Genomic DNA, 22,904 nt, shown 5'->3' with positions numbered 1-22,904 from the left:
ATTTTGTACTTCTTCCATTTTCTTACTATGGCACCAACAGTTGTCTCCTTCTCGCCCAGCGTCTTACTGATGGTTTTGTAGCCCATTCCAGCCTTGTGCAGGTGTATGATCTTGTCCCTGACATCCTTAGACAGCTCCTTGCTCTTGGCCATTTTGTAGAGGTTAGAGTCTGACTGATTCACTGAGTCTGTGGACAGGTGTCTTTCATACAGGTGACCATTGCCGACAGCTGTCTGTCATGCAGGTAACGAGTTGATTTGGAGCATCTACCTGGTCTGTAGGGGCCAGATCTCTTACTGGTTGGTGGGGGATCAAATACTTATTTCCCTCTGCAGAATGCAAATAAATTCATATACTTTCCACAATGTGATTTTCCGGATTTAATTTGTGATGTGCTATCTCTCACTGTTACCAATAACCTACCCTTCAATTATGGGCTGCTCATGTCTTTGTCAGTGGGCAAACTTACAAAATCAGCAAGGGATCAAATACTTATTTCCCCCACTGTAGATTGGTAACATTTGGAACACTCTTCCATTCTTTAAGTGTTGCCATACCAACTAGACAGCACCTCCTTTCCTTTTGGCTGACTCTCATCTAAGTTTAAATAGATAATTCTGCAATGGTTTGGATCCCTCTTTTTCTGCTGCTTTCTCAAGAGGCAACAACAATCTGTACCCATGAGTCACTATACCTTTATAGGTTTTGGCATTCTCCCTCCCAAAGGTCTTTTGATTCTATGTAGCAATAATTACAATCAAAAGAAAGTCACTTTTAAAGGCTAAAGAGTTGGCGTTCATGAAACACAGAAAAACTCAAGAGGAGGAACACTGGATGAAACTGAAAGAAGCCAAGAGAGATATAGATCTGGCGAAAGTGCAAGCAGAACAACAAATGGCTAGAAATGTAAGGACAGGGTGACAAACGTTTTTCAGATACATTAGTGAAAGGAGGAAGACTAAAAATAGAATTGTGAGACTGAAAAATGCTGCGAACCGCTATGTGGAAATTGATGAAGAAAAAGCAAATGTGCTAAACAAATAATTCTGTTCTGTTTTCACGGAAGAAAATCCTGGGGAAGGACTGCGATTGACTGGAAAAAGTACATATGAGAATAGAGTGAATATAGTACCACTCATGGAAGACAGTGTTTATGATCAACTTGAAAATCTAAAGATGGATAAAGCCATAGAACCAGCCAGGATCCATCCTAGGATATTGAGGGAGCTCAGAGAGGTTCTGGAGGGTCCTCTTAAAGATTTAATAAATCCTTGGAGACAGGGGAGGTTCCATGGGATTGGAGAAGAGCGGATGTGGTCCCTCTTCACAAAAGTGGCGACTGAAAAGAAGCTGCAAATTAAAGGCCGGTAAGACTCACTTTGGTTATTGGAAAAGTAATGGAAGCGATGCTGAAAGGATAGTGAATTTCCTGGAAGCCAATAAGTTGCAAGATCCGAGACAACATGGTTTTACCAAAGGTAAATCGTGCCAAACGAATCTCATTGAATTCTTTGACTGGGTGATCAGAGAATTGAATCAAGAACGTGCGATAGATGTAATCTACTTAGATTTCAGCAAAGCCTTTGACACCGTTCATCATAGGAGGCTCTTGACTAACTTGACAATAGGACTCAAAGTGGTGAAATGGATTAGGAACTGGTTGACAGAGAGACAACAAAGGGTGGTGGTTAATGTAATTCACTCGGAGGGAAAGGTGAGTAGTGGAGTGCCTCAAGGATCGGTGCTGGTGCCGATTCTGTTCAATATATTTGTGAGTGACATTGCCGAAGGGTTAGAAGGTAAAGTTTGTCTTTTTGCAGATCATACCAAGATTTGTAATAGAGTGGACACCCTGGAGGGAGTGAAAACATAAAAAAGGATCTGCAGAAGCTAGAATAATGGTCTAATGTTTGGCAATTAAATATCAATGCAAAGAAGTGCAAAGTGATGCACTTAGGGAGTAGAAATCCGCGGGCAACATATGTGTTAAGCAGTGAGAGTTTGATATGCACAGACAGGGAAAGGGATCTTGGGGTGACAGTATCTGAGGATCTGAAGGCAACGAAACAGTGTGACAAGGCAGTGGCCATAGCAGAAGGCTGCTAGGCTGTACAGAGAGAGAAGTAACCAGCAGAAGGAGGTGTTAATGCCCCTGTACAAGTCGTTGGTGAAGCCCCACCTAGAGTATTGTGTTCAGTTTTGGAGGCCGTATTTTGCCAAGTATGTAAAAAGACTTGAAGCAGTGCAAAGAAAAACTACAAAAATGGTATGGGATTTGCATTACAAGACGTACAAGGAGATATTTACTGACCTGAACATGTATACCCTGGAGGCATGGAGAAACAGGGGTGATACGATACAGACGTTCAAATATTTGAAAGGTATTAATCCGCAAACAAACCTTTTCCAGAGACAGGAAGGCAGTAGAACTAGAGAATTGAGGTTGAAGGGGGGCAGACTCAGGAAAAACGTCAGAATTCCCTCCCGCAGAAAGTGGTGGAAATGAAAACAGTAACAGAATTCAAAAATGCATGTGATAAACACAAAGGAATCCTGTTCAGAAGGAATGGATCCACAGAAGCTTATTGGAGATTAGGTGGCAATATCGGTAATTAGGAATCAAAGCTAGTGCTGGGCAGACTTCTACAGCCTGTGCCCTAAAAATGGTAAGGACAAATCAAGGTCAGGTATACATATAAAGTAGCTCATACAATGAGTTTATCTTGTTGGGCAGACCGGATGGACCGTACAGGTCTTTATTTGCCGTCATATACTATGTTACTATATATTTATTACATCTCTATACACCTTAGTCATAAATCTATTCAAAACAAAGAACAAAGTTAACACATTACAACAAAAACATATATGCATGCAATGAGTGATGGAGGACCATTCTAGTTGGAAGATATCTTTCATTTCTGACTCCAATAAACAGGTGTACATAAGTGATACCGAGAAATACAAAACTTTGACTTTTATAGCAACTGCATTACTGCAAACTTGGCAAATGAAGAGAGGGCATATATAAAACTGTGAGTGGTTAAATTAGCAGGATGTGCAAGTTTAAAAACAGGAGATATTCAGGCTTCACCATTTTCCATCATGGTGAGTGAAATATATCTAGTTTGGTTTTCTTGTAATTCAGTTTCCTTTGCTAAGACACATTCAAGCCATATGTGCCTTCCAATTACTCATCCCAATTAGGAATCTTGGAAGTGAAATGGCGCTGCCTCCAAAACAAGCACCTGAGGCAAGATGAAACTTTTATGGATACTGGTGGCTTCATTAACATCTGAGGAGCTGCTTTTAGAACTTCACTTTTCCATTCCTTCTTGGTCATCCTCCATCTTATCTCCTACTCAATACAAAATCAGCCCCCTTTCCTACACAACTATCATTCTTTTGTTTTGTCTCTCCCTTGGTTATTTATTTTTTTAAATTACACTTCCCCTGCACTCCTGTCATACCCCCCCCCCCTTTTAACCCGCTTCTCTAAACAATGCCCTATAAACATCGTATACATGTGTGTACAACCCCTTCCCCTACTTTTTCTTTTTTTTTAGGGGGGGGGGAAGCTGGCAGTATTTTCCTGCTCCTTTGTACTTCTAACTCAGTCAGAACCAGGGCTTTGATTTGGTAACATAAGCATTCATTCATAATTACCCAGGGATTTATCTACTATTTTATATTCAACCCCCCCCCCTACACCCCTCAACATAACTTGTCCAATCATTGTAGCGATGGTCTTGGATAAAAGCTACGCAACAGTGATCTTTCCGGAACCCTGCAATCATGGGCCTTGAATCCAACCTCTAGGTTTCAACCCTAAGCAATCACTATGATTCCTTCACCCCCCTTCCCCAGAGGGAGCTGTGTTGAACAATGCCTCTGCAGCATTCCCAGCCAACCCAAAGGAGGGGAAAGAGTCCCTATTTACATTTCCTAAGTAAAACACCCCTACAGCAGCAAATGAGGGCCAGTAGCAAATGAAGATTTTCATATGGTGATGTCACAAAAAAACAAAATTAAAAATGCCCTTATTCTTAGGTGAATCTAGCAGTAGATAAAACATGACACAATTGAGACCCTAATCATTAGTGCTGTTCCTCCACCCCCACTACAAATCTGCATAATGCCAACTGAGGAAATATATATATATATATCCAAAAAGTGAGTAGAAAAGGAAGATGCTGACAGAAGTTCTATAACGAAGGACCATGGTTATGCAACCCTTGTGCGTTTAAATGCAGAGAAAATTATGCGTGTAGTACCCTAAGTGCTATGGTGTGGAACTGCAAGGAAATGTATGTGTGGGCAAAGCATGGACAGAGCTCACAGTTACAAGCGTTCCTACTGATTTAGGCACCCGCTGTTATGCAAGGTCTATGGCTGCTGTAACTGTAGGCATTTTAATGTTAGGTGTGCTGATACCGGGTTATCCCGTTATAGAATACGCTCCTATTGCAGGGCACTTAACTGGAAATAGCCTATTACAGAATTGCCCCCACTCATGGGCTAAGAGAAGAAGTCTTACAAGCCACAGAAACCACAATCACTTACATCTGCAGAAATCCTCAGCGTTCCTCCTGCTGTAATTAGAACTCCATCTGCAAAGATTTCATCTTTGCTGCTCAATGCCAAACTTTGCTGAATGCAGTTTGCTCCACATTGCTAAGTTTTCAGCAATGGGACAATCACATAACTTTATATGCCCAAAGTTATACGGGCCAATAATTAAAAAGAAAAAAAAAAGGCGTTATGGAATCAGCTTCACCGTCACTGTCGACCACCTAACTTGTTTCTGAATATGAACCTGATTAAATGCCATATAAAGACTATCTTCTCAAAAAGAAAGTGTATACATTTCAATCCACACTAAGGGGTCCTTTTACTAAGGCACGTTAATATCTGTGCAAGCTAAATGATAAGACGCCCACAGGAATATAATCAGCATCTTGTCTTTTAGCGTGAACTAATCATTATCGTGTGCTAAATCTGTTAGCACACCTTCGTAAAAGGACACCTTAATGTTTTGTGCTGCATCTCAAGAATCAAAGTTAGTTTTATGCATTTACTGTTTCATTCAGCAATCCAGTTATAAACTCCTTACTGTAGTAATTCAAATCTGTGAAAGTCTTTATGTCAATCTTTAAGTTACAGCAGTCCAGTAGAGACCTATAATTTTAAAATCTCTAACAAGAAATTAAAGACATTAACAAGAATTAAATTCTTTGGCATGTTAAAAGATCATTAAAAGGGAAGATAATGTACAGTTCTGCTTTTTACAAGTATTACAAAATAGTGCATGACAGGATAAAAAGAACATCAGGGATCTTGACAATTGCAGAAATAATCTCTGCTCTTCTTTTAAAGGGTCTCCTCACTGAGTGGCAGGTTCTTTCGGGGGGCGAAGCTTGTACATGTTGAAGTAAGTCACAACTTGCTGGGGAACTTCCGCCAAAACACACTGAGCAAGAGCTTCTTTTGTAGCCTGGATAAAACAACATAAATTACTTAATTATAACAAAATCATTGGCAAGTTGAGATTCAATAATTAAGAGATGAAGACAGATCATACAAATGTCTCACTTCACTATCATCGAAGTCTAGTCTTATATTAAATAATAAGCCATAACAGACATCAGTGCACGCAGAATATTCATAAAAATTAGAAGAAAAACACCTCAGAAACTTTTGAGTCACACTGCAATGCTGTCTGCTCTCTCTCGGTTTCACATCTCTTTCATCGGACTCAAAAAACCTATCTTCTTAAATCCAACTGGGCCCGTTTCACCAATATTATCCGCTTCCTCAGGGGTCTTTATCAGTACATGCTGTTTTCATTCAGCCCAATTATTTAATCAAGCCATATTCAGTTCCAGGCACTCTGCTGCCTGGAACTGAATACGGCTCAATTAAATAACGTAACTAGGTTGGGTGAAAACTGCATGCACTAATAAAGACCCCCGCGGAAGCTGATAATATTGGTGAACTAGGACCCACTGTGTTTAAGACGATAAGTGCTTGTTATCTCCCACCCAGTTAAAATATGGAGGGGATGTCACAGTGCACATACATATACCCACGGGTATATTTAAGGAAGAACCAGCCAGGGGATGATTTGGGGGAAAGAGACTGTTGATGAGGGAAGAGGGTGAGAGAGGATAACATGATAGGCAAGGAAATAAAAGTATCATAACCTGTCAAAAATTCCATGATTTGTATAACTTTTGAACAATTTAAACTTAGTTATTACATGTAATATTATTACAGAAAATACTTTCTCGGGGGGAAATGGGAGAAAACGATTGATGGGAGAATGTGGACCCTTTTGTTTTCGCATTCTTGTAAATACAGTGGGGGAAATAAGTATTTGATCCCTTGCTGATTTTGTAAGTTTGCCCACTGACAAAGACATGAGCAGCCCATAATTGAAGGGTAGGTTATTGGTAACAGTGAGAGATAGCACATCACAAATTAAATCCGGAAAATCACATTGTGGAAAGTATATGAATTTATTTGCATTCTGCAGAGGGAAATAAGTATTTAATCCCTCTGGCAAACAAGACCTAATACTTGGTGGCAAAACCCTTGTTGGCAAGCACAGCGGTCAGACGTCTTCTGTAGTTGATGATGAGGTTTGCACACATGTCAGGAGGAATTTTGGTCCACTCCTCTTTGCAGATCATCTCTAAATCATTAAGAGTTCTGGGCTGTCGCTTGGCAACTCGCAGCTTCAGCTCCCTCCATAAGTTTTCAGTGGGATTAAGGTCTGGTGACTGGCTAGGCCACTCCATGACCCTAATGTGCTTCTTCCTGAGCCACTCCTTTGTTGCCTTGGCTGTATGTTTTGGGTCATTGTCATGCTGGAAGACCCAACCACGACCCATTTTTAAGGCCCTGGCGGAGGGAAGGAGGTTGTCACTCAGAATTGTACGGTACATGGCCCCATCCATTCTCCCATTGATGCGGTGAAGTAGTCCTGTGCCCTTAGCAGAGAAACACCCCCAAAACATAACATTTCCACCTCCATGCTTGACAGTGGGGACGGTGTTCTTTGGGTCATAGGCAGCATTTCTCTTCCTCCAAACACGGCGAGTTGAGTTCATGCCAAAGAGCTCAATTTTTGTCTCATCTGACCACAGCACCTTCTCCCAATCACTCTCGGCATCATCCAGGTGTTCACTGGCAAACTTCAGACGGGCCGTCACATGTGCCTTCCGGAGCAGGGGGACCTTGCGGGCACTGCAGGATTGCAATCCGTTATGTCGTAATGTGTTACCAATGGTTTTCGTGGTGACAGTGGTGCCAGCTGCCTTGAGATCATTGACAAGTTCCCCCCTTGTAGTTGTAGGCTGATTTCTAACCTTCCTCATGATCAAGGATACCCCACGAGGTGAGATTTTGCGTGGAGCCCCAGATCTTTGTCGATTGACAGTCATTTTGTACTTCTTCCATTTTCTTACTATGGCACCAACAGTTGTCTCCTTCTCGCCCAGCGTCTTACTGATGGTTTTGTAGCCCATTCCAGCCTTGTGCAGGTGTATGATCTTGTCCCTGACATCCTTAGACAGCTCCTTGCTCTTGGCCATTTTGTAGAGGTTAGAGTCTGACTGATTCACTGAGTCTGTGGACAGGTGTCTTTCATACAGGTGACCATTGCCGACAGCTGTCTGTCATGCAGGTAACGAGTTGATTTGGAGCATCTACCTGGTCTGTAGGGGCCAGATCTCTTACTGGTTGGTGGGGGATCAAATACTTATTTCCCTCTGCAGAATGCAAATAAATTCATATACTTTCCACAATGTGATTTTCCGGATTTAATTTGTGATGTGCTATCTCTCACTGTTACCAATAACCTACCCTTCAATTATGGGCTGCTCATGTCTTTGTCAGTGGGCAAACTTACAAAATCAGCAAGGGATCAAATACTTATTTCCCCCACTGTACGCTTTCCATTGTTTGGAGAGCGCAGTTTGTAACTAGCATTGTTGTATATTAAATGCAATGGTTATGTCGGTTGTTTGGAACCATCAATAAAAAAGTTGAAACATAAAGAAAATACTTTCTCAAAGTACAGCACAGCAGGTGACAACCCCTTAAAAAGAAATTGGCAGACCATAAATACCTACAGTATCTGAATGTAACTCACTTTGAGCTAATACTTAACGACCTGAGTTAAATCCAGAATCTCCCTGCTTCACTACATATGGGTGTAGCCTTAATATGCCTATCTACTTCAATGTACTAGTTAAATTAAATTTTGCTTTTTTCTTTGGGGGGTGGGGGGGGGGGGGGAATAGGTACAAAATTCCACTTTACGCATGCCACACTATGGTAATATATCCTCCTTCCAGTTGTTAAGATGGCTGAGCAGTCTAAGATGCTGCATTCAGGTTGCAGTCTTCTTTGGAGGCATAGGTTCAAATTCCACTCCTGACGAGCCAGAGCACTTTCCTTTCTTAGGCTGAGTGATTAAGGTGATGGACTTGAAATCCACTGGGGTCTCCCCATGCACGTTCAAATCCTGCTGACTACAGTGCTGCTGTTCCTCTTTTTCTGAGGAGTTCTGAGAGAAGAGGACATATCTGTGGGAAAGTGAACATTATTTTGCTCTGTGCTTTGGTGATTTAAAGACTGGGATAAAAGAGAATCTGTAGGTGTATTGATTTGATTTTCAAAAAGCAAACTTTATTAACTAGTTTAAATAATGTAAAACCCTTTTCCCCATAGTTTTAAATTTGAACTTTGTCAGAGGTTGAAATTTAACTGTTACAATCTACAGCATTAACAGATAGCTTCTAGAAGGCACAGCAGGACCTAGTTTATTCTTCATTTAAAAAAGGAGGCAATTTTCATTTATTAATTAATTTAAATACTATAAAATCCTTTCCCCCATATTGTTAAACTTGAACTTTCTGCCAGAGGTTGAAATTGAACTGTTACAGCTTAGAGCATTAAAAAATATAGTAGAAGAGCAGGGTCAAACTTTCTGACTTGAAAACGTTCTTTTCTTTTCTTTGCCAGACAGAGGAAGCACTGCTTCTGACCTGAATTAGCTATTAAAGTACTGTGAAAAAGGCAGAATAGCTGCAAAGGTCACTAGGACAATCTGATCACTGTGTTAATTATCAGAGGGTCTGTTTGAAGCAATTCCTTTAGAATGAAAGCTATATACAGAGACAAGGTCCCAGGTAACCTTCTTTTCTGAGGCATTCTGAGAGAAAATGACATTTCTCTAGGTAAGCATTATTTTGCTCTGTGCTTTGGTGATTTTAAGATTGGGATAAAAGAGAAACTGTAGGCTTATTGTTAAAAATGGTTTGATTTAAAAAAGCAAACTTTATTAGTTTAAATAGTGTGAAACTCTTTTCCCTATGGTTTTAAACTTGAACTTTCTATCAGAGGTTGAAACTTAACTGTTACAGTCTTTAGCATTAACAGACAGCTTCTAGAAGGCACAGCAGGTCCTACATTCAAATATTAAACTACAACTTTCCTGATGTTTCCAGGCTCATTCAATTAAGACTAAATGCTTCTCTGCAGCTTAAACCTAAGGTTTTAGCCGTGGGAGTGTCCTTTTTCCTAAAGTTTCTTTCTAAATGCCTGGTAATATATGAAAACAATTCCTATATGTTTTTGATCCTGTACATTTAGAATATTTCTTACTAGATACAATTGCAGTTTAATATATGAATATAGGATGCTTATTAGTAGCAGGTGATATTTAGGGTTCTAAATGTTTTTTTCTTCAATGCTTGCAGATATATTTGATTTTCTTATAATTTAAATTGGTGGTTTAAAACCATCCTAGAGGTCTCTCCTTTAAATGGACTCGAATGCAATGAGGCGGTTATATCTTTTTTGAATATTGTGACAAGGCAAGCCCCAGAGATTCCCCAGTGAAGCAGCTGAGCCCAGAACTACGGGTCCCAGAAGTCCTTAAAAGAATGAGAGAAGAGAGTAGTCCTAAAAAAATGGAATGGATTCCCAGCCCCAGCTGGGGGCGCAATGGCTCGAGGCTGGGTGAGCCTGTTACTCCTTCCCCACTAGAGGGAGAGGGAAGGATGAAGCTCAGTTTCCCTGGCTTCGCCATCAGTATATAATTCCCCCCAGCTGTGAGAAGGGGAGAGCAGATTTCCTGGAGGCTCTCAGTCACCAGGAGCGAGGGGAGATGAATGGAGAGAGAGATTCCATGGAGTATGTGGAGGAAGGAAGTAGCCTGCCACTAGAGCTGCCTAAGGGAGAGGAGCCAGCTACCATGGAGTGGGAGAATTCAAAGGTGGCCCTGCCCAGCACTTGAAGGCAGTGGAGGAGGCCACACCGGGCGTGGTGCTGAGAGGTGGGAGAAACTGCCAACCCTGCTCCTTACAGGGTTCCCTCTGTGCTGTGAAAAGGCAGGTGATTTGTTGTATTGGTTTGATGTGCAAAGACTGTCCATGAAGATTTGTTCTGAACTGTTGTGCTATATTGGAAGTGTGCTGAACTCTTACTAAACCCTTCTGAAGGGGGGGGGGGGGGGGGAGGGAAAGCTAATGCCCTAATAGAAGACCTGAGGTCTTGAGGAGCTGAGCGTTTGCTTTGGGATTTTGCGACCTGGACTGTACCTTTTTTCCTTTTGAAGATTATTTTATGAGGACTGTACCTTTTTCTTTTGAAGACTATATTAAGAGGGCTGTACCTTTTGTTTTGAAGAATATATTATAATTTTTGGTATGCAATTGCCTTGATAATAAAATACTTTGGCCCCGAGTCCCAGTATCAGCAGCATTCTGTCCTGGAACCCTGGGAGCCCCGCAGGCTTGCTGGCTCCACCCAAGAGGAGGAAGTGGACCCCCCCCCCCCCCCTTTACAATATGCATTTTTCTTTTGTGTTCCTGTAACTTATTCTAATTAAATAAAAAAGACAGAGGACATAGGACTCAAATATGGAGATGGCTTGCTAAAAGAATGCTGAAACGTTAGCTCCATATGGTGAATGGAGCAGGAATTTGCAGTCTCCCCCTTCTGAAGTGAAATTATATCCTACAGGTTTGGTTGAACTCAAGGAATATCAGTTATCAGGTAAGGAATTGTACTTTACTGGTCCCACACCTTCTCCTTAGTCTTCTTGACATCATCTTTGGAAAGACCAATTCTACGCAGAGATTAACACACACTTAAGAAAAAAAGATGGGTTCCAATTATATTAACTCCCCGTAAAGAGAGCCTACCCCAAAATAAACCTTTTATCCATCAATCCCCAAACCACTATCTAAAATTAAAATAGAATGATTCAACAAATATTAAAGATTATACTGATGCTCATAATATATTATAAAACCAAGTCCAATTTGAAGCTGATTTCTCTATATGCACTAAAACTAATCTCTCTCTCATACACAAACTACCACATGCACTGAGTATGTTATTCCAACATAATAATTCTTCCACTGTTATCTTGTGTGAGCTTAAAGCATGAGCATGCATTCCTAGAAGTTTCTCTGTATCCTCTATATTCATTCGTGTGGTTAAATATTTATTAACACAGTCAGCCCTTGGATTTGGCAGAGCTGGGAAGGCTCAATGCATCCGTAATGAGGGTCTACTCTCTAAAGATTTAACTGGATCTCATCTAGGTCCAAGCACAGTAACCAAAATTACACCGAGTCTCTGAGCTTTTTTTTCTTGTGTTCTAGTGGGCTTCTGGTTGACAAGTTAATGTACAAATAAAGGCCGCATGTGGTATACAGCAGGCTGCATTCAGTTTACATTACTAGGTTAAATAAACTGTGGCAATACAATACTTTCTATTAGGAATATGGTCTAATGACTAATTTGATTAGCTGGATGGATCTTTGATTTGTTTCCACATGATTCTTTTTTTAAAGGGGAGGTGAATTATATAAATGCTGAAATTATTAAGGTGGTGTTGAAATAAATTAAGAAAACTAAAATGCATGGAAAATTCTTTCAGAAGATCAACACTTGTGTAACGAAAAGAATTACAGGGGTGGGGAGAGAAAGAAAGACTCTAAAGCTAAAGTCATTACCCACTTATAGGGCTGTCCCAAGGGTGGTGTGGCCACACAGGGTGCAAGAAAGATGAGGGTACAAAATCACTCCCCGTCTATTGAGGTAGCCGTGGCACATTGGGGACGGGGAGGGGGGAGAGTTTGCAAAGTACCTTTAAGACAGTGTTTCCAAAGTCTGCCAGTGTGTAGACTTTACAATCATGAACTAGAATCTGGCATTTTCAGGCATGGCTATAATTGCAATGTATGTCCTCCCTCACTGTGCTTGAGAAAGAAAGCTTTACTTCTACAAAGCAAAGTTATACACCTGTAGAAGGTATTTTCTGAGAACAGCATTAATGAATATTCTTATTGACGTGTTACGTCATCTGATGGAACCTAGTATGGGAAATACTCCCATGGAAGTGGCTCACCGCATATGCACGCACCTGTTCTGTTCTACTGTTCTAGGATCTTGCCAGGTACTTGGGACCTGGGCTGGCCACTGTTGGAAACAGGATACTGGGCTCAATCGACCTTAGGTTTGTCCCAGTATGGTAACACTTATGTTCCCAACCCTGTCGTCACATGGGACCAACTCAGTCTGACAGAATAGCTGATAGAATTCACTTCCAAGGGGAGGAGGGTAGGGCAGTAAGAATATTCAACCTGCTGTCCTTGGAGATTGCTACAGGTGTGTGATTTTGCTTTCCCCAAGGACAAGCAGGATGTAATATTTTTACTAATGGAAATCCCTAGCTAACAGGCTCTCTTAAAAGAAAAAGGAGATAAAACTGAGGCCTGCAACAGGCAAGACCCATAATCAAAACTAAATATCAACTAATACACACACACATATTTATTTTTGGACAGTACCGGAAGACTGGAGGGTAGCCAATGTTACTCCGATTTTTAAGAAGCGTTCCAGAGGAGATCCGGGAAATTATAGACCGGTGAGTCTGACGTCGGTGCCGGGCAAGATGGTGGAGGCTATTATTAAGAATAAAATTGCAGAGCATATACAAAAACATGGACTGATGAGACAAAGTCAGCACGGATTTAGTGAAGGGAAGTCTTGCCTCACCAATCTAATGCATTTTTTTGAGGGGGTAAGCAAACATGTGGACAATGGGGAGCCGGTTGATATTGTATATCTGGATTTTCAAAAGGCGTTTGACAAAGTGCCGCACGAAAGACTCCTGAAGAAATTGCAGAGTCATGGAATCGGAGGTAGGGTATTATTATGGATTAAGAACTGGTTGAAAGATAGGAAGCAGAGAGTAGGATTGCGTGGCCAGTATTCTCAGTGGAGGAGGGTAGTTAGTGGGGTCCCGCAGGGGTCTGTGCTGGGTCCGTTGCTTTTTAATGTATTTATAAATGACCTAGAGATGGGAATAACTAGTGAGGTAATTAAATTCGCCGATGACACAAAATTATTCAGGGTCGTCAAGTCGCAGGAGGAATGTGAACGATTACAGGAGGACCTTGCGAGACTGGGAGAATGGGCGTGCAAGTGGCAGATGAAGTTCAATGTTGACAAGTGCAAAGTGATGCATGTGGGTAAGAGGAACCCGAATTATAGCTACGTCTTGCAAGGTTCCGCGTTAGGAGTTACGGATCAAGAAAGGGATCTGGGTGTCGTCGTCGATGATACGCTGAAACCTTCTGCTCAGTGTGCTGCTGCGGCTAGGAAAGCGAATAGAATGTTGGGTGTTATTAGGAAGGGTATGGAGTCCAGGTGTGCGGATGTTATAATGCCGTTGTATCGCTCCATGGTGCGACCGCACCTGGAGTATTGTGTTCAGTACTGGTCTCCGTATCTCAAAAAAGATATAGTAGAATTGGAAAAGGTACAGCGAAGGGCGACGAAAATGATAGTGGGGATGGGACGACTTTCCTATGAAGAGAGGCTGAGAAGGCTAGGGCTTTTCAGCTTGGAGAAGAGACGGCTGAGGGGAGATATGATAGAAGTGTATAAAATAATGAGTGGAATGGATCGGGTGGATGTGAAGCGACTGTTCACGCTATCCAAAAATACTAGGACTAGAGGGCATGAGTTGAAGCTACAGTGTGGTAAATTTAAAACGAATCGGAGAAAATTTTTCTTCACCCAACGTGTAATTAGACTCTGGAATTCGTTGCCGGAGAACGTGGTACGGGCGGTTAGCTTGAAGGAGTTTAAAAAGGGGTTAGATAGGTTCCTAAAGGACAAGTCCATAGACCGCTATTAAATGGACTTGGAAAAATTCCGCATTTTTAGGTATAACTTGTCTGGAATGTTTTTACGCTTGGGGAGCGTGCCAGGTGCCCTTGACCTGGATTGGCCACTGTCGGTGACAGGATGCTGGGCTAGATGGACCTTGGTCTTTCCCAGTATGGCACTACTTATGTACTTATGTACTTATGGAATAGAAACCAAATGGGCCTAGGAGGGGTGGAGTTGATTCTGAAGGACTATCTGACCAAACCAGCTGTTGTATGCAGGCTCTGAATATCGTGCAGTACTGCGAGCTGCCGCGAGAGGTCATGGCAGCCATTTTACTGAGACGCTGCAAGGGGTAGGAGTGAGCTGAGCTCCTGCCCCCCACTGGCCCACCAGGGATGTAGTTCATGGTTGAGGGGAGGCGGGGTCTTACGGGGAGGGTATCTCAATGCGAGGAGAGGGAAGGAGGGGAAAAAGGGACACTGGGGTGGGAGGAGGCTCGGGTTTGTTTTTTTTTTTTTAAACAACAACAACAACAAAAAATTATGCGCGCTGGAGTGGCCCAATATTCAGCCAGGGCTGCATAACTCTTATGCGGCCCCGACTGAATATTGGCAAGGCCTGCATAACCTCTGACAGCCTGCCCACCCCAAATTATCCTCAATAATTTGGAGTGGACATGGCCCGTCACTGAATTTCAGGAGATAATTTAGCTGGCAACGATCAGCATTTAAAAAAACGCTGACTGCCGCCAGCTGAATAATGGAGATTATATTTATGTGTAAATAAAAGACCGATGACAAGAGGGAATGTAAAGCTTAGAGCAATAAAATAATGGAGCTTGGGGTTGTGCTGCTGAGGTCTATTAGAATGGATAAAAATTCATTTTAGGATTCTGAGTGGATGTGGTTATTTGCTACTTACATATGAAACTGCTTGAGAAACAACAATAAAGCCCGATATTGGTGGTATTAGTTTACACTCTAAACATGGGCACTGCTCAGAAGATTTTTTGAAAGACCACTCATGAGCTAACAATTTTAGTGCGTGCTAAAAATAAGCACGCGCTAAATATTAGAGACACCCATAGGAATATATGGGTGTCTCTAGCGTTTAGCATGTGCTAAAAACACTAGCGCGTCAAAAACATGTGCTGAAGTTAGTGCAGGCCCCCTTTTACCGCAGCTTGGTAAAAGGACCCCTGAGTTCAGTGAGCACACACAAACACTGAAAAGCATACGTACCTGATAGTCTGAGAACACCAGTGAAGTAAATTCTGGTGTTGATAACAACAACAAAAATTTACCTGATTTTTAAAATTAATTTATGTAAACTGGATCCAGTATAGGAAGGTGAACATTGGAATTGGAATTTTAAAGTGATAACATATTTTAAACATTTTAATGTTTTTTTTTAACCTTTTAAACAATTTAATCTGATTTTAATGGTTTTTAACATATTGATTTTAAATACTTTTTAAATATAAAGTGCAATAAAAACAATATCGATGCTCCCTGTGGGCAATTTGAAGTAAGTATTCCAACTGAACATTTAACCATTTGGACTAGTATGACAACCCACCAGTCTGAGGTTACAAGTTAATAATCAAGATTTATTTTGGACTATACTTTCTCCACTTTTATTGAACCAAAATAGCCCACAATTTATGTTGGACAACTGGAATTCTGAAATTCAAACTACCCTGGATGATATTGCTCCTCTTTGGAAACATTTGACCCTTAGGCACACTAAGGTGCGCTAGTGTTTTTAGGTCGCAGTAAAAAATCAGCTGGCGTTAAACGCTGAGATGTCCATTATATTCCTATGGGCATCTCAGCGTTTAGCGTCAACTTTTAGCACAAGCTGAAAACGCTAGCACACCTTAGTAAAAGACTTCCTAAAACTCCTTGTTTCAGTAATGCATTGCTAATTTTAAAACAGAATTGTAGATTCTTGGAGCGTCAATTGTATAAAACAAATGATATTGCTGTAAAGCTACTATGGAAAAAAAGCTAATATAAATACTACATTAATTTTTCTAAAAAGAATTATTATTCAAATCTTATTCTAGGAAACTGTTTAAAATAGTCGAACACCTTACATATGTTAATGTTCTAACATTTACTGACTCTCCACAGATAACCCTTCCATCAGCCAATGACTGAGCTGAATTTTTTTAAACAAAATTCTGAAAATTAGAAAAGACAGATTCTGCAGAAAAACTTATGGACTTCTTTAGTCTATTTACAATATCAAAATGAAAGTTGTATACACAAAAGAACATGGAAATCGTGAAGCTGGGCATGTTTTCCGTTGATGAGAAGTCTGTCTGCGAGTGGCGCTATGGAAAAACGTAAAGAAATCCACCCTAGGAAATGCACACAAAGTAGAAAATCTGCTAAATAGCCAAATCTGGAGGCAAATCTGAAACGGTGGGTAATGTTGTAAGATTTTTTAGCACCGTGCCAAAAAGTGTTAATGCCTCTGCGTTAAATATCTTTTTCAAAATAGCAAAGCTTCTTACAGAGTGACCAGAAAAAAAGTGGCCAAAGTATTTTTCTCATCTTCAGAGCAGGTTCTCTTTATTTCTGTCTTCTCTATTTTTTGCGTTTCATTTCTTGAGCTGATTTCCTAATTTCTTACCAGTATTATTTGCACTGTCCCTTGATATCTGCCTTCATTCTTGCTGCTTAGTCAATAGAAACTTATACAATGCAGGAGGCAAAAATGAAAAAAAAAAATCAGAAGTGTCCCCCCTTTGGTCATATTTGACATTGGACCCTCCAATAATAACAACAACAACAACAACAACAAAGAGAGGTAAAATATTAGTGTGTCTAAAATTAATTTCAGTAAAATTTCAATTTAAATTGAGCCACAAGTCTTCCAATGTTATAATGTTAAAATGTATGTTTCTTTTCAAAACCAAAAGCAAATAGGCAATATATAGAAAATCACTCTATCCCAGCTAATGTCCCCCTTCAGCAAAGAATAACAAAATATACAACGAATGCTGAAAATTCTGATCATGAGACATTAATAGTAAAAACGTTATTCTTATGTACTACACAAACCATGAGCTTTTAGCAGTTTACAATAAAACTTCCATATGTAACAGTCAACAATCATGACATCTATAAATATTTAAAATAAAACATTCCACGAAATATCTTGAACATTACAAAACTAATATAGCTCAGGCTAAAAAAAATTTCTTGTAATATAAACATTTTCACAACACAACACCAAAGGTAAAGAGTTCCATATCTATGATGCCGATAACATGAATAAAGATTTAAACAATCCCTTTCTTTGAACAGTTTGAACAGATGGCAACTGTAGTCAATTTATAGAGTAGCCAATCCCCTAATGTTTGTAGAAATTTCAGGTTGTGCTTAGTGAACTCTAACATCAATTCCTCCTTTTCTTTTCTGATTAGCTGGTTGAAACGTTAGAGAATGTTAATAAATAGTACTCACGCTCTGGAATTTTCTGAAAGGAACAAACTGCACAATATCTCGGATAGCCATCTCCCCTGTAACTGATCTGAGACCTCCATTGTCGCCATCAAGAAACTCCATGGCACTGAAGTCTGCACCTCCAACACCAACAATAATAATGGACATAGGAAGTTTTGCAGCTTTCACAATGGCATTTCTTGTTTCATCGAGATCAGTTATTTCACCATCTGTGATTATCAGAAGTACAAAGTATTGCTGTGAAAAACAAAAAAAAACCAAACATATTGATTTAGATCTCTATAATGTCTGTCATTCACCATGTATTAGAAACTGGTGCTTGAGGGGTTGGCCTAGTGGCTCGGTGACTGAAGGAACCAGGATTCTATTCCCTGATCAAGCCTTCTACTCCCTAAAACAACTAGGGCCAAGAATGTAACCTAGGCCCTGGCCTGAAACCAGGGCCAAGTATACAACCTTAGGTCGTGGCCTAAAACAACCAGGGCCAAGAAGTGTTCTCAGAGCCTGGGGGAGGGAAAGGGAGTAGAAGACCCAGTCATTGCACAATTTAGAAATAATGGAGGACTCCCCAAGAAGCCTTTGTACAAGGCCTCTAGCCAGGGACTATTGATGCACTGACTGGGCTAGGTAAATTATGAGGGGATATACTGTAAAAGAGGGGAATAAATCCCTGGATATTTGCAAATAATGGCTTATGGTGCCACATTCCAACTCTAATTCCAACTAGAAGCTCAACGGAGCAGGAGGAAACTGCCAGGTCAAAAAAAAAAAAAGACAGTACTTTTTAGTTCCAATATTTTTATTGTGTTTTATAAATGATAACAAATGGCTAAAATAAAGCAATTAGCCAGCTTAACAAGTTAACAGTAACAAGCATCAGCATACATGTTCAAGTTAGGGCAAGTCCGGGATTATTTCGATAACAGATCATAATCATAAATCACAGGAGTAATACATAATTTCAATTCTGACAAAGGTTATTACGTAGTGGGTTTAGTAAAGGAGACCATATTTTGTTGTACTTAACAAGTGAGTTATGTTTTTCAGCCGCAGCATATTCATATTTAGCTAAAATACACACAGAATTCCACCATGATAAATAATTTACTTTGTCAAGATCTTTCCAACAAAAGAAAAGTGTTCTAAGGGCTTGATGTAACATTAAATCCAGTAATTGTGCTTGATATTTGTCTATTGATGATTGTAACATTAGTGATCCACATATAACTATATTATATGATAAAACAACTTGAATATTCTAGGTGGAAGATTGTGTCCCATACAGAATTCCAATATTCTTGAATATATGGGCAAGAATAGATGATATGTTTAAGATTTCCAACATCTTTTTCACAGGTCCAGCATTTATTCGCACTGTTTTTTGGTTTTATTGTGTTCAATTTGGCGAGTTTAGCAGGAGTCCATAGGGCTCTGTATGCTAAGTAGAACATAGATTGTGAAATGGATGCTGATTTGGTGGTATGAGTAATTTTAAACCAAAATTTTTCCCCAAGTTTTTTCATCTAGTTGGGCATTTAGATCGCATTCCCATGATCATGGTATTAGTAGGTTCTTTGAATTTAGTTAACTGTAGTATTTTGTACCATTTAGATGCGACTTTTTTGGAAGTCATAAAAGACTTGCAAAGTTGCCAACAAGAAGGGTAATCAGTAGTTAATTTTTTTATATCTACGGAGTTAGTTACACAGTGTTTGAGTTGAACCCATTTATAGTATTGAGAACTTTTAAGACCATATTTTATACTTATTTGGGCAAAAGGTAGCCAAGAATTATCTTTTATAACATCATTGAGAGTCCATATACCAGCTTTTTTCCAAGTATTCCAATTTATGCAACAATTGTTAATTGTTAATTTTGAATTTTGGATTGTTCCAAATTGGGATGTACATAGTATGTGTTATGGGATTTTTTTTTAAAGACAGTACTTGAGAAATGAACAGTTTCCTCTGTCGATAGTCTACAATACAACAAGACAGTGTCAAAGGAGGTAAGGGAAGGAGGAGTATTAATATCATTGCCATTACTAACTTATGGTTGGATAACCCGAGATACAAGGAGGAACATGACCCAATAAGGTCTCATAGACTAGATCTAGTCCACCACAGCCAATCAAAATCTTCTGACTCATCGTTCAATGCTGAACACACACATTATCATGTCATTAAAGAGGCATCACAATAAGCAACAGAGAAACACAAAAAATGACAGATATTACTACTACTACTACTATTTAGCATTTCTATAGCGCTACAAGGCGTACGCAGCGCTGCACAAACACAGAAGAAAGACAGTCCCTGCTCAAAGAGCTTACAATCTAATAGACAAAAAAAAAAATAAAGTAAGCAAATCAAATCAATTAATGTGAACGGGAAGGAAGAGAGGAGGGTAGGTGGAGGCGAGTGGTTACAAGTGGTTACGAGTCAAAAGCAATGTTAAAGAGGTGGGCTTTCAGTCTAGATTTAAAGGTGGCCAAGGATGGGGCAAGACATAGGGGCTCAGGAAGTTTATTCCAGGCGTAGGGTGCAGCGAGACAGAAGGCGCGAAGTCTGGAGTTGGCAGTAGTGGAGAAGGGAACAGATAAGAAGGATTTATCCATGGAGCGGAGTGCACGGGAAGGGGTGTAGGGAAGGACGAGTGTGGAGAGATACTGGGGAGCAGCAGAGTGAGTACATTTATAGGTTAGTAGAAGAAGTTTGAACAGGATGCGAAAACGGATAGGGAGCCAGTGAAGGGTCTTGAGGAGAGGGGTAGTATGAGTAAAGCGACCCTGGCGGAAGACGAGACGGGCAGCAGAGTTTTCAACCAACTGGAGAGGGGAGAGGTGACTAAGTGGGAGGCCAGCAAGAAGCAGATTGCAGTAGTCTAAACGAGAGGTGACAAGGGTGTGGATGAGGGTTTTGGTAGAGTGCTCGGAAAGAAAGGAGCGGATTTTACGGATGTTGTAAAGAAAGAAATGACAGGTCTTGGCAATCTGCTGGATATGAGCAGAGAAGGAGAGAGAAGAGTCAAAGATGACCCCACGGTTTCGAGCTGAGGAGACAGGGAGAATGAGAGAGCCATCAACAGAAATAGAAAACGGGGGGAGCGGGGAGGTGGGTTTGGGGGGGAAAATGAGAAGCTCGAGTTTGGTCATATTTAATTTCAGGTGGCGTTGAGACATCCAGGCAGCAATGTCAGACAAGCACGCTGAAACTTTGGTTTGGATGCAAGGTGAGATATCAGGGGTAGAAAGGTAGATTTGGGAGTCATCAGCATAGAGATGGTAGGAAAAGCCATGGGATGAGATTAATGAACCAAGGGAAGAAGTGTAGATAGAAAAGAGGAGGGGACCAAGAACAGAACCCTGAGGTATGCCGATAGGCAGAGGGATAGAAGTAGAAAAGGATCCACTAGAGTGAACACTAAAGGTGCGGAGGGAGAGGTAGGAAGAGAACCAGGAAAGGACAGAGCCCTGGAATCCAAGTGAGGACAGGGTATCGAGAAGTATGCTGTGATCGACAGTGTCAAAAGCAGCGGAAAGGTCAAGAAGAATGAGGATGGAATATTGACCTCTGGATTTAGCCAGTAATAGGTCATTGGAGACTTTAGTAAGCGCAGTTTCGGTTGAGTGGAGAGGGCGAAAACCAGATTGTGGTGGGTCAAGAATAGCATGTGAGGAGAGAAAATCAAGGCAGCGGCGGTGAACAGCACGCTCAAGTAATTTGGAGAGAAAAGGAAGGAGGGAGATGGGTCGGTAATTAGAGGGACAAGTAGGGTCGAGTGAAGGCTTCTTAAGGAGAGGTGTGACCACAGCATGTTTAAAGGCAGCAGGGACAGTCGCAGTGGAAAGTGAGAGGTTGAGAATGTGACAGATAAAAGGAATAAGAGAAGGAGAGATGGCATTAAGAAGGTAGGTGGGAATGGGATCAGAGGAACAGGTGGTACATTTTGAGGAAGAAAGGAGAAGTGTAGTTTCCTCAATAGTAACTTCAGGAAAGGAGGAAAGGGAATGAGGGGAAGGAGAGAGAGGGGAACGGACTAGTGGAGGGAGAGGTGGTGAGGTAGAGAAAGCAAGGTTTATCTTTTGAACCTTGTTGTGAAAGAATTCAGCAAGGGTCTGAGGAGATAATGAAGGGGGAGTTGGGGGAGGGGGCACCTTGAGGAGAGAGTTCAATGTGGTGAAGAGAAGTCGAGGATTAGAGCCAAGAGAGTTGGTCAGTTGGATATAATAATCCTCTTTGGCACGTAAAAGAGCAGATTGGAAGGAGGTCAGCATGAACTTAAAGTGTAAGAAATCAGCAAGGGCCCGAGATTTCCGCCAGAGGCGTTCGGCAGAGCGGGTACAGGAACGTAGGTAGCGGATATTAGAAGTCAGCCAAGGTTGGGGTTTTGTACGCCTTACAGGGCGGGTCATCAAAGGTGCAAGAGTGTCTAAGGCAGAGGATAGAGTACTGTTGTAAGAAGAAACAGCCTCGTTGACAGACCATATAGCCTATCCAGTCTACCCAATCATACCAACTAATAAGATCTACAATCCCTTCCTCTCTACAGAGATCCCCTGTGCTTGCCCTATGATTTCATTAATTCAGGTTATCAATAGAAATCAAACAAAATAAAACATGGAAAAGAAAATAAGATGATATCTTTTTTATTGGACATAACTTAATACATTTCTTGATTAGCTTTCGAAGGTTGCCCTTCTTCCTCAGATCGGAAATAAGCAAATGTGCTAGCTGACTGTCATAGTAATGCTTAAATGTTTTCACTTATATACACTGTCAGCCAGCACATTTGCTTATTTCCGATCTGAGGAAGAAGGGCAACCTTCGAAAGCTAATCAAGAAATGTATTAAGTTATGTCCAATAAAAAAGGTATCATCTTATTTTCTTTTCCATGTTTTATTTTGTTTGATTTCTATTGATAACCTTAAGAGTGGACTAACACGGCTACCACACTCCTCTACTTTAATTCAGGTGAATTCCTCATTTTCACCAGGAGGCCACTCCACGCACCTACTACCCTTTCCAGGCAGAAATATTTCCTGAATAAATATACCAGACTAAGGGCAACAGCATTTTCCAAAGTCACTTTGGCACTAGGAGCAGTGTACCTGTATACAATATGTAAGCCACATTGAGCCTGCCATGAGTGGGAAAGCGCGGGTTACAAATGTAACAAAAAAAAAGGTGTGGGGGAAATACTATTGGAGAGGAAGAGGGAGTTCT

General features: G+C 40.8%; 1 protein-coding gene across 4 annotated transcripts in view; it reads right to left on the bottom strand.

The window, feature by feature from the left end:
• Positions 1–2,715: 2,715 nt before the first annotated feature.
• CPNE3 (copine 3) overlaps positions 2,716–22,904 on the bottom strand; it is a 144,878-nt gene continuing 124,689 nt past the window's right edge. For all 4 annotated transcript variants that reach the window (XM_030216255.1, XM_030216273.1, XM_030216246.1 and 1 more), the window contains exons 15-16: positions 17,679–17,915; positions 2,716–5,494 (exon numbers count right to left, since the gene is read on the bottom strand). In XM_030216255.1, coding sequence (XP_030072115.1) covers positions 5,384–5,494; positions 17,679–17,915 — 348 coding nt within the window. In that variant the 3' untranslated portion in view covers positions 2,716–5,383. The remainder of the gene's footprint in view (positions 5,495–17,678; positions 17,916–22,904) is intronic.

This window comes from Microcaecilia unicolor, chromosome 1, assembly GCF_901765095.1.
Source record: "Microcaecilia unicolor chromosome 1, aMicUni1.1, whole genome shotgun sequence".
NCBI lineage: Eukaryota > Metazoa > Chordata > Amphibia > Gymnophiona > Siphonopidae > Microcaecilia > Microcaecilia unicolor.
The sequence above is the reverse complement of the archived record's forward strand: the minus strand, read 5'-3'. Positions and strand labels throughout refer to the sequence as shown.